At 42.8% G+C, this 14,643-nt stretch overlaps 1 protein-coding gene across 2 annotated transcripts in view; it reads left to right on the top strand.

Annotated features, from left to right (window-relative positions):
* The first annotated feature begins 1,649 nt into the window (after positions 1-1,649).
* EDEM2 (ER degradation enhancing alpha-mannosidase like protein 2) overlaps positions 1,650-14,643 on the top strand; it is a 31,433-nt gene continuing 18,439 nt past the window's right edge. Inside the window, exons 1-5 of one of the 2 annotated variants that reach the window (XM_025931716.2) lie at positions 1,650-1,858; positions 2,071-2,181; positions 3,998-4,037; positions 7,416-7,521; positions 12,478-12,603. In XM_025931716.2, coding sequence (XP_025787501.1) covers positions 1,752-1,858; positions 2,071-2,181; positions 3,998-4,037; positions 7,416-7,521; positions 12,478-12,603 — 490 coding nt within the window. In that variant the 5' untranslated portion in view covers positions 1,650-1,751. The remainder of the gene's footprint in view (positions 1,859-2,070; positions 2,182-3,997; positions 4,038-7,415; positions 7,522-12,477; positions 12,604-14,643) is intronic. The other variant, XM_086702052.1, reaches the window with a different exon arrangement.

The raw sequence follows: 14,643 nt of genomic DNA, 5'->3' as shown, positions 1-14,643 counted from the left end.
TGTCTCCTTTCCCTAGCATCTGGCCCTTCCAAGAAGAATTTCCAAAAACATCCTAATTTTTTTTTTTTTTTTTTAGTGTTTCCTCTTCCCGGCACTATGACAAGCACTTTAGCTCACTGAATCCTTATAATCCTGTTGGGGGTGGAGGTACTAATATTATTCCAATTTTACAGATGAGTAAAATGAGGCTCAAAAGACAAAATGATGGGACCACACTCCTAATAGGTGATGGAGCTAGTAGTAACTCCAAGTCAGGTTTGTTCAATCTAAAGCCCACAGTTTAAACCTCTATACTGTACTACCTCAAGCTGTCTCCGTGAAGTCAGAGTTTTAATTTTATTTTTTTAAATGTTTATTTATCTTTGAAAGAGAAACAGAGCACGAGTGGGGAGGAGCAGAGAGAGAGGGAGACATAGAATCTGAAGCAGGGTCCAGGCTCTGAGCTGTCAGCATAGAGCCTGGTGTGTGGCTCGAGCTCACAAACCACGATATCGTGACCTAAGCTGAAGTTGGACCCTTACGTTACTGAGCCACCCAGGTGCCCCCAGAGTTTTACTTTTCATATCGACTGATGGCATTTGGGGACATCTATCTGAGGGATATTTTTAAGGATGATGGACCAAAGGAGAACAAACTCACCTTCATTCCAACTCAAAGGAACTTGGCTGCCACTTCTATTTGGCTTTTCAGCAAACAGCATGGCCATCCTAGCATCACAGACAGCTCAAGTTAAAATGATCTCATATATCCATTTGCCCAAACTCCTCATTTTTTAGATGAGAAAGCTGGGTCCAGATAAGGGGACAGGCTTGCCCGGGATTACATAGAGGCTGCAAGTGGTAAAGTTGAAATTGAAGTCCAGATCTCACTTCAAATCCAGGACTGATTCTACTGCACATCACACTGCCCAAACTCATGGGTGTTGCTATAAACTAACCATGGTCTGGGAACTGACCAAAATCTGGGATATTGCCAAAAGGCAAATGGAAAAATTGGTCTCAAACCTCTCAAAGCTATAGCGCCCCAGGGTCTTCATTCTCATCTGGGATGCTCTAAATGCCTGCTACCACTGAGATGATCCAGGGGTTTGGGAGAGGGAAGCTTCTGAGTTGGGATGGAGACTGAAGAGACCATACTTATGTGACCTCATCCGAAATGGGAGGAAAGAAATGACAAGAATTCGTCAATTCGTAGAACTTAAAGGGATTTCTGGAAATATTGAGTAGCAGCTTTGGACAAATAAATGGAAGTAAGTTGTACCTCACACAATCATCAGGGAACTGCCTTGGGAAACTCAATATGCCTAATAATGGTAATGTCTGAACATTATTCATCCATTCTTTATATACGTCCACTCAACATTGAGTCCCTGTTGTCCTGTCTTTATGTCTATAAGGAGGTTGAAAAAAAATGTATTTAAAGTATTCAATACAGTCTTAGTACACAATAAGCGCTTAACAAATGCTGTTACTAAAACATTAATTAATCATAGTATCTGTAGTAGCCACTGTTTTTCAGCCACGTTGATTTCCACTTCAGAGACTGTCCCAAGATACTCTTTGCCGACGTTCCGCGTCCCATTGTATTCTGGGACTTGTAGTCCGGAAGTGGGTGACTGTTTTGTTTTGTTTTTTTTTCCCGGCGCGCAGGCGCAGTGGCGCGGATTCCCGGAACAACCCGCAGAGGCTCCCAGGATGAGCGGGTGGCGGTGGCTGCTACCGCGGCGGCGGCGCTGACAGGACACGGGCTCTATGCCTTTCCGGCTGCTTGTCCCGCTCGGCCTCCTGTGCGCGCTGCTGCCCCTGCACCATGGTGCGCCAGGTCCAGGTGGCACCGCGCCCGACCCCGCCCACTACAGGTGAAAGGGGTCAGGCTCCTATCCCTTCCAGAGTTGGGGAAGGGGAAGCGCAGACCCGGTCCCTTTCCTTTCCCAACGTTCTAGGACTCCCCCGCCCCTCCCCTCCGACACCCCGACCTGCTCAGACCCCGCCACTGGGCTCAGGTGGTGATTCCCATTTTCCGCCCTATTCTTGTCCTTTCCCCTGCCTCATTTTTCATACCCCGCACCAGGGAGCGAGTCAAGGCCATGTTCTACCACGCCTACGACAGCTACCTCGAGAATGCCTTTCCCTACGACGAGCTGCGACCTCTCACCTGTGACGGGCACGACACCTGGGGCAGGTAGTGCGAGTGGAGGAGCAAGGGGGCGGCTGGGGTCTGGCAGTACGGTTCCTAGGCGGGCGGGTCACCTGGGGCCGGTGGCTTCACGGTCTCCTCGCCAATTCCAGAAAAGCTAGCGAGGGTGAGGCTACGTTCCCTCCAATCCACCAGGATCCACCCAGCCTCCTGGAAAGTTGGATCCCACTGTGGAAAAAGCCTGGGTTAGCCTGGTGGACTGGACCTTTGAGCTCCAACCATGACAGTACCAGGCACCAGCCTGGGGACTTGGACAAACCTCTGGAGTCCTAGGCTGTCGAGGAAGGTTTCCAAGAAATCAGAAGACCCAACCCCTTCATTTTGTAATTGGTTAAACTGGCCCAGGAGGGGATGTAACTCTTCAGAGCATTTGTTAGTGTAACTGAAACACACTTCCCCCATTACCCTCACATTACTGACTGCTTCTTGAGATTTCAGCTCAAAATGTCACCTAAATATTAGCTCCCTTAACTACCCACCCCCTACAGGTCACTCTCACAAATCACCCCTTTTATTTTATTTTATTTTTTTATTTATTAGCACTTCTCACTCTCTGATGCTATCATTTTCACTTGCTACTAGTTTGTTTTTCTTACTTCCACTAGAATAAAAACTTATGAGGTGGAATTCTCTGTCTTGTTCCTTGCTGAGTGAAAGATCATTGCGTTTAGCTGAGGCTGACATTGATTAAACACTGTGCTAAGCATTTTACTTGTGTCTTCTCATTTAATTCTCTCAACACCCCTAGGGGTTAAGTGTTGTTTTGTCCATTTTACAAATGAGTATGCTAAGGATTGGAGAGGTTAAGTAATCAACAAAATGTGGGTTGGTTTTCTTTCCTTTTTTTTCTTTTTAGTTGGAAAATATATATAAGCAAAAGGCAAATTCAAACAGTAAAAAATCATATACAATAAAGTAAGTCTCTTACATACCCTAGAACTCCAACCACTATTAACTTTCTTGTGTATCCTCCCCAAAATATTTTTGGTTTCTACCATCATATGTGTATGTGTATCTTTTTAAATTAACTCTTTAAAGTCGTAACCTACATGTAATAAAATGTGCCCATTTGAAGCATCTAGTAACCGCTATCACAGTCAAGATAGAGAACATTTCTGTCATCCTAAAAAGTTCTCTGTGCTGCTTTGTAGTTCATTCCTCCACCACCACTGGCCCAAACAACTGCTAATCTGCTTTTTGTCTATATATCTCTTTTTGAAAATGCAGATAGAAACATACCTCACTGCCTATTTTATCCTTCATCTTTTTTCATTTAACAATATAATTTGAATATTGTAATATTAGCCCATAGAACAATAGATAACAATTTTTTGTTACAACTTCATAGTTTTGCTCTGTTTAAATGTACTACAATTTAATCACTCTTCAACTGGTATATGTTTGTGTTATTTCTAGCTTTTTGCTTTTCTAAACAGTACAGCCATGAGCATTCTCAAGCATACAGCTCTGCACATTGAGATAAATTCCTAGATGTGGAAAAGCCTGTGCTCTTAGTCACAATCTTATACTGCCTCCCCATGGCAGAGAAGAACGCCAGTGAATATAGGTGATATGTTTAACCACAGTTGAGCTACATCAGCCCATCCTCCCAAGTGCATTAAATGGGTCAGAGCTTCTTGGTAATTTTCACTAGGGTTTCTCTGTTGTGACTGGAAACTGGGACGGGAAGAGTCATCACTGTGCCTCACTTACTAGTTTTGGGGGTATCTGATCTGGGGCAACCTTCATAGCTTGTGTTTGATTTTCTTACTAAGCAGCTGGAATTTCTGTCCTTTTACAGTTTTTCTCTGACGCTAATTGATGCCCTGGACACCTTGCTGGTAAGTGTCTTGATTGTTCCTTTACCTCACCATGGTTGTGCAACCAATATCCTTCCTCTTTTGGCAGCTTGACTGTGGGCGAAAAACAAGTTCTTCACTTGGGCCTTTTATTTTCATCTCCGTATTCCAAAGCTTCAGATTCTGGTCGCCCAGCTAGATAGAGGGAAACGATGAATTCCAAATGTATTCAGGGTCATTTATTTAGCAGATGTTTACAGAACACCTGTCATGAACACAGAACTGTGATAGGCCTGTAGAACTCTCTGGGGTATACAGAGACTTTGAGACCCTCCTTGTTTTCAGAGGCTTACATTCTAAACATAAATGTGGTGGGTTTTTTTTTTTTTTAAGTTTATTTATTTTAGAGAGAGTGAGTGAGTGAGTGTGTGCATGCATGCTCAGGGGACGGGCTGAGGGAGAGAGAGAATCCTAAGCAGGCACCACACTGTCAGCGCGGAGCCCACTGCAGGGCTTGATTTCACGAACTCTGAGATCATGACCTGAGCTGAGATCAAGACCCAGGTGCTTAACTGACTGAGCCACCCAGGTGCCCCTTCAGAGGCTTACATTCTAATTGGACATGTTCAGTGATAAAAATAGCAGTAACTAGTTAGTGTGTTATGTGTAAGGCTTGTGCTAAGCACTTTGTGTGTATTATCTTGTTTAACCCTTCTAACAACCCCATAAGGTACATCCTTTACTCCTTCTTTGAGTCAGGAAATCTATTGCTTAGAAAGGTAAAATGGCAGGGGCGCCTGGGTAGCTTTGTCGGTTAAGAGTCTGACTCTTGGTTTCGGCTCAGGTCATGATCTCGGTTTCGTGGGTTTGAGCCCCACATTGGACTCAGCACTGACATTGCAGAGCCTGCTTGCGATTCTCTGTCTTCCTCTTTCTCTGCTCTTTCCCCACGCATGCTGTCTCTGCCTCTCTCAAAATAAATTTTGAGAAGAGGTAAAATGGCTTGGCCAGGGTCCACAGCTATGAAGTGGCAGAGCTAGGACTTGAGTTTAATTCTGTAGGACTCCAAGTCTTAATCATCCTCCTTAAAAAGGCCACAAGAGAGGATTTAACAACTTTATCCATATTTCACTATTTCTGGTCTGTCACCCCTTCTCCTTTTGATATATTAATAGTATTTACATGATTATGATCACCTTGAAGATATAATTTTTCTTTTTAAATTTTTTCTTAAGTTAATTTATTTTGAGAGAGAGAGAGAGAGTGAGAGTAGGGGAGGGGCAGAGAGAGAAGGGAGAGAGAATGACACTTAAGTTGGGATCTGAAAGAGAAGCAAGTGTCAACTAGGGAAGTGAGGGAGGACAGAGTGTTCCAGGCAGAGGGAACAGCCTGTACAGCCTGTACAAGGGCCTTATGGCAGGAGAGAGTGTGGCAAAGGCAGTGAATTGAAGCGGGGCCATTATGTCTGGGAGGTGGAGAAGGAAATTCAGGAAGAAAAGTAGAGCCGGGGGTCTGGTTGGGGACCAGATGATGGAAGCCCTTGTTCACTGTGTTAAGGATTTTGATTTCTAATTTAACAGCAATGGAAAGCCACTGAAATATTTGAAGTAGAGGGCAGGAAATGCTCAGATTTCTGTTTTGAGAAGATTACTAACTGCAGTGTGGAAAAAGATTCATGTAATCATTCAGTAAACATTGAGTAATTGCTTCATGGGCTGCGCTTGGCACCCTGGGGGAATGCAGGAAAGAATGAGGCTCCTTCCCAGGCAAGATTCTCTTCATGTGGAAAGAAATAGGTGCCCTAAAAGTTGTGTGGATAAAGTTACTGGAGTCTTTTAACAGGCGAAGAGGGTTCCTTTTAGCTGGAGGGATCAAAGGCTTCCTAGAGACATGACATTTAGACAGTCAAAGATAGATTGGATTTGGAAATGGGCAGACATAGGATGGAGGGATTTCTGGTAAAGGAAAGAGCATGTCTGAAGGCAAGAAAGTGGAAAATAGTGGTTATACTTTTCCTGAAGTAGATGAAGATAGGTTAGATGAAGATGAACAGCGAGAGACATGGTCAGAAAGGTAGTTTGAGTCCAAACGTCGAGGGCCTTGAATGCTGAGACAGGATTGTTTTGGTTCCTTGTTCAAACCAATATAGACAAAGAAGGGAATTTACTGAGTCAGATAACTAAAAAGTCCAGGTAAAGGCTGGCCTCAGAATCAGTTGGATCCAGGCATATGAACAAGTCTTCATGAATCTTTCCATCTCCTATCTCTGCCTTCTTTGTTAGCTGTGTTCTCAGGCGCTCCTTATGCTGGCAGAGTAGCCATCAGTAGTTCCAAACTTACTTCCCACTCAGTCAGGAACCTGTGTGTGGGGGAGGAATCAGCCCTTTTGAATTAATTCCCAAAGTTGAGTCTCATTGATCTGGCTTGGGTCACACACTCATTCCTGAACCAGGCACTGGCCAAGGGATACAGTCCAGTGGTCCAGATCAAGTACCCATTCTTGCTACTGAAGGACTGGGGTCAGCCTCTCCCAAACTGCAAGAATGACTGTGGAAAAAGAGTGATATCTCAAATTGAGGCACTACTATCAGAATAAAAGATATCAGAATTGCATTTGGCTGGTGGTTTAAATGAAAAGGGTTTAATTTTCTCGAGTGAAAGAAAGTCTGGAGGTAATTTCTAGCATTGGGTTGGCTGTTCAGTGATGCCGTCAGAGACCCAAGCTCTTTGTATTTTTCCATTCTACTATCATTAGGGTATTGGCTTTCATTCTGATGCTTAGTACCTCATGGTCTAAAATGGCTGCCACAGCTCTAGAAGTAAAGTCTGCTTTCAAGGCAGAAAGAAGAAGAGTAAACACCATGCCAGCGGTATCTGTCCCTTTTTATTAGGAAAACAGAATCTTTCCCCAGAAGTGCCCCCAGTAGACTTCTCAAGGCTTAGCATTGGCTGGGTAACACATTCACCTCTAGCAGCAAAGGAGGCTGAGAAAGCAAGTATCTGGATTTTCAGCCACCACATTGGGAACCTACCAGGGTAAAGATATTGGGAATCTGTGTTGGGCCAACCAACCTGCAGTGTTTTCCACAAGGATGAATGTGACCAGAGAAGTTTAAAAACAACAGATATCTGCTGCAAATGTCAAAACTATGCAGTCTACAGTCTCTCTTGTTTCCACTAAATGGGTACATAAGGACTCTTGAATTGGTAACTAAGAATTGACTTAACCAGTCTCTTGGTATTGGGTCTCCGTGGTTTCTAGATCTCACTGTTTCCTTCTCCTGTCACCAGTACTAGAACAGAAACTATAGATCTTAGTTGAATAAGTGATGGCCACACCAGCATAGGATCCCAGACTCTCGATCTTCAGTGCCTTCAAGCCTCGGAGAGCCTCACTATCAAGACCTTCTTCTCTTCCAGATTTTGGGGAATGTCTCAGAATTCCAAAGAGTGGTTGACGTGCTCCAGGACAACGTAGACTTTGATATTGATGTGAATGCCTCCGTGTTTGAAACCAACATCCGAGGTGAGGGCTGCCTGCTGGGGTTTTGGAAGAAAAGAGTGTGGAGTTTTTGCCTCTGTGTAAACCAAGAGGTGGTAAATAGAATCTTAAGGGTCAACCCTGCCAGGGCACTTGGCCAAAACCAGTGACTGAAGAGAGATCTTTTTTCCTCCTAGAGGGTGGGGTGTGGAGGTCTCAGGATCCCCCATCAGCTTCAGACATGAGCAGGGGGCAGAGAAGAGACTGGAAAGAGATGTGCCAGAATTACTCACATATTTAACATGTATTTGGTGCTAGGCATACAGCCATGAACAAGAAAGATGTAATCCTCGCCTTCTTGGAACTTATTGCCTAAGAAGCGCTACCCAGTAGAACTTTCTGTGATGACGGAAATATTTTATGTCTGTGTTGTCCAGTGTTGTAGCCAGTAGCTGCACCTGGCTAGTGAACATTTGAAATGTGTCTACTGCAACTGAGGAACTGAATATTTAATTTCATTTAATTTTAACAAATTTAAATTTAAATAGTGACGTGGTTCACGGTTCATGATTATATTATGTAGTGCAAGTCTAGGGCATTAGTTTCCAAAACTTGCTGCCCATCAGAACTATTTGGGACCTTTTAAAAAGTTGAATTGTGGGGCACCTGGGTGGCTCAGTTGGTTGAGCATCTGACTTTGGCTTAGGTCATGATCTCACAGCTTGTGAGTTCGAGCCCCACGTCGGGCTCTGTGCTGACAGCTCAGAGTCTGGAGCCTGCTTCTGCTTCTGTGTCTCCCTCTCTCTCTGCCCTTAACCCACTTGCATTCTATCTCTGTCTCTCTCAAAAATAAATAAAATTTAAAATAAATAAATAAATAAATAAATAAAAGTTGAATTGTCTAGGTTTCAGTCTAAACCTAATGAATTTGGATTTCTGGGTTGGGTCCTAGAATCAATATTTTTAGCAGGTTTCCAGTGATTCTCATAAAGCTACTACAGCCCTTATTTGTAGTGAACTCCTAGACCACCAGTGGCTTAACAAACTGTCACTTCTGGAGGCTGTTATTTTTTGCTCCCTCATTTTGCTCATCTTTATTTTGTACGTATTTTGCAATGAAACTTGTATTACAGACATGTGATAACAGTTTTTTAAAAAATTAAAGAACAAAGACAGCATGATATAAAATCCTGGTTTAGGGATCAGATGGGAGTTTGAGGCCATGCTCACTGCCGGCCTCAAATTTTCTTCAGAGCCCAATTTATCTTCTGTAAGCTAAGATTGCCATATACCTTTGTTATACCTTATACCTTTGTTGCTGATATGAATATTTCTTTATTGCTGATATGAATATACCAGCATATGTACATGTATACATATATGCTGGTATATTCACATCATATGTATATAATTATATATATTTATATAATTATACCAGCTTTCTTTTGGTTGGCATTTGACTGGTATCTTTTTCTACTCTTTTACTTTCAATCTTTCTGTATTTTTATGATCAGATATATCTTTTATAAATTATATATTATATTTTGTTTGTTTACCCATTCTGACGATCTTTTAACTCAAGCATTTAATCCATTTACATTTACTATAATAACTTAGGTATTTGCATTCATTTCTGTGGTTTTATTTTGTGCTATTTGTCCCATCTTCTCTGTGTTCTTTTCATCCTCTTTTGTGTGTGTGTGTGTGTGCGCCTTCTTTAGGTTGACTTTTCTCCCCCTTATCCATTTTCCTCTTATTAATGACTATGCTCAGTATCTGACTTTTTAAATAGTTTCCTGGAAAACTTAACAAACATTACAAATTTAACAAACATTACAGAATTAATGAAAATCTTTATTTTCCTGAATAGTACAAAACCTGGCTCTGAGAATATCCTGACCCACATGTTATAGATTATGTATTTTAGTTTTTTGTCTTAAGCCCTCCATACATTATTGCTGTTCTATACATTTGACGTTTTAGATTTATTTCTATATTTACTTGTATATTTCTATATTTATTTCTTTGGCCATCTTTCCTACCTGTGTCTCAGACTTTACATCTGTGATCCCTTTCCTTCTATCTGAAGTACTTCCTTTAGAATGTCCTCTAGTGCACGTGTGTTCTTGGAAGATTTTCTCAGCTTTTGTTTGTATAAAATGTCTTTTTTTTTTTTAAGCTTATTTACTTATTTTGAGAGGGGGCGGTGGGGGAGAGAGGTACAGAGAGGGAGGGAGAGAGAATCGCAAGCAGGCTCTGAGCTGATGTGAGGTTCCATCTCACAAACCATGAGATCATGACCTGAGCCTACATCAAGAATTGGACACTTAACCGACTGAGCCACCCAGGAGCCCCTATATAAAATGTCTTTATCTCACTGCCTTTGTTTGGTCTTTGAGGGATAACGTTGCAGGACATATGGTGCTAACTTGATAGTATTTTCTCTTAGCACACTGAAGAAATCTTTCCATTGTCTTCTCATTTCATTGTCATTATTAAGAAGTAATCTGTCAATCTAATTGTTACTTTGCAGATGATTGGTTTTATTTATGCTGGCTGTTCCTTCATTTTAAAAACTTTTATTATGGAAGTTTAAAAAAAATATATAAAAGTAGAGAAAATATATATAATAAACTGGGTTACCCACCACTTAGCCTTAACAATCATTATTACACAGACTCTGCTTTTGAAATCTTTTTTTTCTTTGGTGTTCTGCAGTTTTACTGTGATGTGCATAAATGTGGATTTCTTTTTATTATCTTGCTTGGGATTCCTGCATCTAAGAATTTGTGTCATTCATTAGTTTTCAAAAGTTCGTAACTATTTTCAGGTATTGCCTCTCCCCATTTCCTCCCTCTTCTCTTCTTAGAACTCCAGCCAGATATTTGTTATACCTTCTTACTATATCCTCCAAATCTCTTTGGTATGTTTTAAAAATAAATTTGTTTCTCTGTGTTGCATTCTGGGTAATTTTTTGAAATCTGTTTTCAAGTCCACTAATTCTCTCTTCAGATATATTTTATTTGCTAATAAACCTATCTATGTAGAAATGCCCTGCTGGCTCAGAAGAGTGTGTGACTCTTGATCTCGGGGTCATGAGTTTGAGCTCCATGTTGCGTATAGACATTACTTAAAAAAAAAAGTAAACTTGGGGTGCCTGAGTGGCTTAGTTGGTTAAATGTCCAACTTTGGCTTAGGTCATGGTCTTACTGTCTATGAGTTTGAGCCCTGCATCGGGCTTTGTGCTGACAGCTCAGAGCCTGGAGCCTGCTTTGGATTCTGTGTCTCCCTCTATCTCTGCCCCTCCTGCTCACACTCTGTCTCTCTCTCTCAAAAATAAAAAAAAATTTAAAAATTTTTTTAAAAAGTGAGTAAACTTAAAAAGAAAAACATGCCTATGTAATTAAAAAAAAATTTTTTTTAACATTTATTCATTTTTTGAGAGAGTGGGACACAGAGTATGACCTGAGCCAAAGTCAGACGCTTAACTGACTGAGCCACCCAGGCAGCCCTAGGCTTGGTCATTTTTATAATTTCTTGCTACTTACTCATCTATTCCAAGCCTTTCTTTTATTTCTTTAAACATTTCTTTTTTTAAAGTTTTTTTTTTTTTTCAACGTTTATTTATTTTTGGGACAGAGAGAGACAGAGCATGAACGGGGGAGGGGCAGAGAGAGAGGGAGACTCAGAATCGGAAACAGGCTCCAGGCTCTGAGCCATCAGCCCAGAGCCTGACGCGGGGCTCGAACTCCCGGACCGTGAGATCGTGACCTGGCTGAAGTCGGACGCTTAACCGACTGCACCACCCAGGCGCCCCTAAACATTTCTACATAATTATTTTGTATTCTGTGTCCGATAGTTCCAGTATTTGATGTGTTGGTAAGTCTTGTTCTACTGTCATTTTTGCTGGCTCGTACTCCTAATGCTTTGTTTCTTCGTATGTCTTGTGATTTATTTAGATTTTAATGTGCACTCATTCCCTAGACTTTATCCCTGGGCTTCTTTGAGGCCTAGATTGAAGGTGAATTCTTTCAGCTAGAGTTTTTGTTTACTTCTTCCATGTGGCTGGAGGCATTGTCTACCAAAAACTGACTTATGCTAAAGGTTTGAGTTTTCCTGGACTACTTAGTTGGTATGAATTCAGGTTGTAAACCTTAGTACCATCCTGTAGTTACTAATTCTTAGTGGAGATTTGTTTGTTTGTTTGTTTGTTTTTCTTCCCTTTATTTGGCATCAAGATTTGAGGCCTGCAGTTTTCCTTAACTGTATGCTAGGGGAGGTGGGTAGGGTTTATTCTGATCCGTCCTTACACAGGGTATATAATTCTTTCAGATCTCAACTTTATGGAGGTTATCTTTTATCAGACTCTCCACTTTGGTAGGTCCTGCCTTTGTCTCTTGTTCCCCCTCTGCCAAGAGGAGGGGAAAGCTGAAGCTCAAGGTCACAAGATTTTTTTGCAATGAGAGGGCCATTCAGGATATCTATTTAGCCATATTTCCAGATACAGAACATTTATGGCTTTTTACAAGTCCTAAGTATTGTGTAATAAATTCAAATAGGTTAATTAATACAATGAAGGTACTAACTACTCTGCCCCTCACCCCAGGTCTTAGGGGGATTGGGAGACAGAGTGACTGAGTGGAATGAGCACAGGCTTTGTAGTCAGACAGACCTGGCCCTACCACTTACTAGATGGATGACCCAGGGCAAGTCACTTTACCTCTCTGAACCTCAGTATCTTCATTTGAAGAGACAGTAGTACCTAGTGCTTGGTATACAGTAGGGACTTTAAAAAAAAGTGATAGCCATTGTTTTTGTGACCCACCAAGAAGAGAATTTGTGAACTTAACACTGCACCAATATGTGGGATTAAGGGATTCTTTCACTAGGTGGCTCTAGCCCCTTCCCAGCAAGCCGCTCAACAGAGTATGTAGGTTTAATTGACACAAGAGAAAAACTGGTCCTTGGGACTCTGACACTTGTGTTTTGTGCCATCTGTAGTGGTAGGAGGGCTTCTGTCTGCTCACCTGCTATCAAAGAAGGCTGGAGTGGAAGTAGAGGCCGGATGGCCCTGCTCTGGACCTCTCCTGAGGATGGCTGAGGAGGCAGCCCGAAAACTCCTCCCAGGTAAGACCCACACTGACATGCGGGAGAAATGCAGTCCACTGGATCCTGCTTCTCTTGCTGGAGACAAGAGTGGCAATGCCGAGCTATTTTCTTCTGTTCCTCATCCAAACAGTTAGTATTTCTACCTCTGGCCACCCACCATGGAAGTCAGGAGAGTCCTGGGCATTTTGAGGGCTTGTCAGACCATGGCCCAGGATGGATGAGCTGACCTCATTACTGTTTGCAGGAGAGGGCTGAAGGCCAGCCTGGTGGGTGGAAGATTCTTGTTCCTATTTGAGTGAGCCCTTTTGCCCCCTCTCAGGCCCACACACTGCTGGAATAAAAGGGTTCCAGAGAAAAGCCTTGAGCTGCACATTAGGAGCCCCCAGTTCTGAACTCGCCAATGTCTTGACCAAGCCATTCTTCTCTCCTTGGCTCAGTTTTCCCATCTCTGAAAAGGGATTCATAATTCCTGCTTGCATGCCACATTGGCTTTTTGGGAGGCAGAAAATGAGGTCAGAAAGGAGAAAGTGCCTGGAGAACCTCAAACGCCACTGAAATGGGAGGGACACGTTTTGGAGCTAAGCTGTGTCCAGGGCAGCAGGTCAAGCCTCAGTGTGTTTGTCTGGTGGGGCAGCAGCTGGGCTCGATAGCATCAGCTGGACACTGTGTTCTCTTCAGGGCGTGGTGGAGACTCTGGGGCTGTTCACACCCAAACACATCACTCTGTGCTTTCACCAGCCTCTGGGCCATCACTGTTCTCCATTTCTGGAGATGAGTGGAGGACAGTGAGTGAGCTGGGTTCAGATCCACTCACGGCTCACGGCTCATGGCCTGAGTGTCTCCTTCCAAACATCATATCCTGTGTGAGTCATCCATAGAGCACACTGCTTAGTTGCTCCTTTTTTTTTTTTTTTTTTTGAATCATTAAAAAACATTTTGTATTGAGAAATGTACATACTGGAAAGTACATATTGGAGCAAGCCCCAGGGTATCTGCCATTCAGGTAAAGAAATAGGATTTTGTCACTCCCCCTCCTTTTTTTTTTTTTTTAACTTTTCTTTTTTTCGTGTTTATTTATTTTTGAGAGAGACAGAGACAGAGCATGAGTGGGGGAGGGGCAGAGAGAGAGGGAGACACAGAATCTGAAGCAGGCTCCAGGCTCTGAGCTGTCAGCACAGAGCCTGACGTGGGGCTCAAACCCACAAACCGTGAGATTATGACCTGAGCTGAAGTCGGATGTTTAACCGACTGGGCCACCCAGGCGCCCCTGTCACTCCCCCTCTTTTTAACACTGCCTGACTTTTCTGAAATATTCTTTGAGCCCTTCTTGGTTGTGACTTGCATTCTCCTTCCTTGCCATTGGTGCCTGCCATTCAGCAAATTTATCACTTACAAGAGTAGCCAGACCTTACAGTTCTTGGAAGTTTTGATAACTTTGTTCACAGTTTGGTGACGCACAGGCTGCTCTGGGGTTATTTGACCTTTTGGCCTAGAGAGGAAATCTCTGCCTTTGGCTGTTTGTCCAGTTCCTTGCCTTGAATCAGAAGGCACCAGGGTGGGGTGGGCAGAGCATAAAGGAGTGGGCGCATGGCAGGCATTCCCATTCCAGCTCTGTTTGACTCTTTCTGTATGACCTTTGAGTCACTTCTTACAAGCATGACTTTTCCTACCTGTAAACTGAGGATTGGACCACATCAGTAGTTTAGTGATTTATATTCTTAAAAAAAATAATAATAATAGTTTACCCCCTAAACTGTTTGTTTATTTTTTAATGTTTATTTTTGAGAGAGAGAGAGACAGCATGAGCAGGGGTGGGGCAGAGAGAGAGGGAGACACAGAATCAGAAGCAGGCTCCAGGCTCCGAGCTGTCAGCATAGAGCCTGATGCAGGGCTCAAACTCACGAACCATGAGATCATGACCTGAGCTGATGTCAGACGCTCTATCAACTGAGCCACCCAGGTGCCCCTCCTCCTAAACTATTTAGAGCAGGGACCCCAAACTGGCTCTTCTGGGGCTGTTTAGGGTCTGCAGATAGGTTTCATTTGGTTATAATTGCA

Source organism: Puma concolor, chromosome A3 (genome assembly GCF_028749965.1).
Source record: "Puma concolor isolate L17-30 chromosome A3, mPumCon1.1.hap2, whole genome shotgun sequence".
Classification (NCBI taxonomy): Eukaryota; Metazoa; Chordata; class Mammalia; order Carnivora; family Felidae; genus Puma; species Puma concolor.
This window is presented reverse-complemented; position numbering and strand designations above follow the sequence as displayed.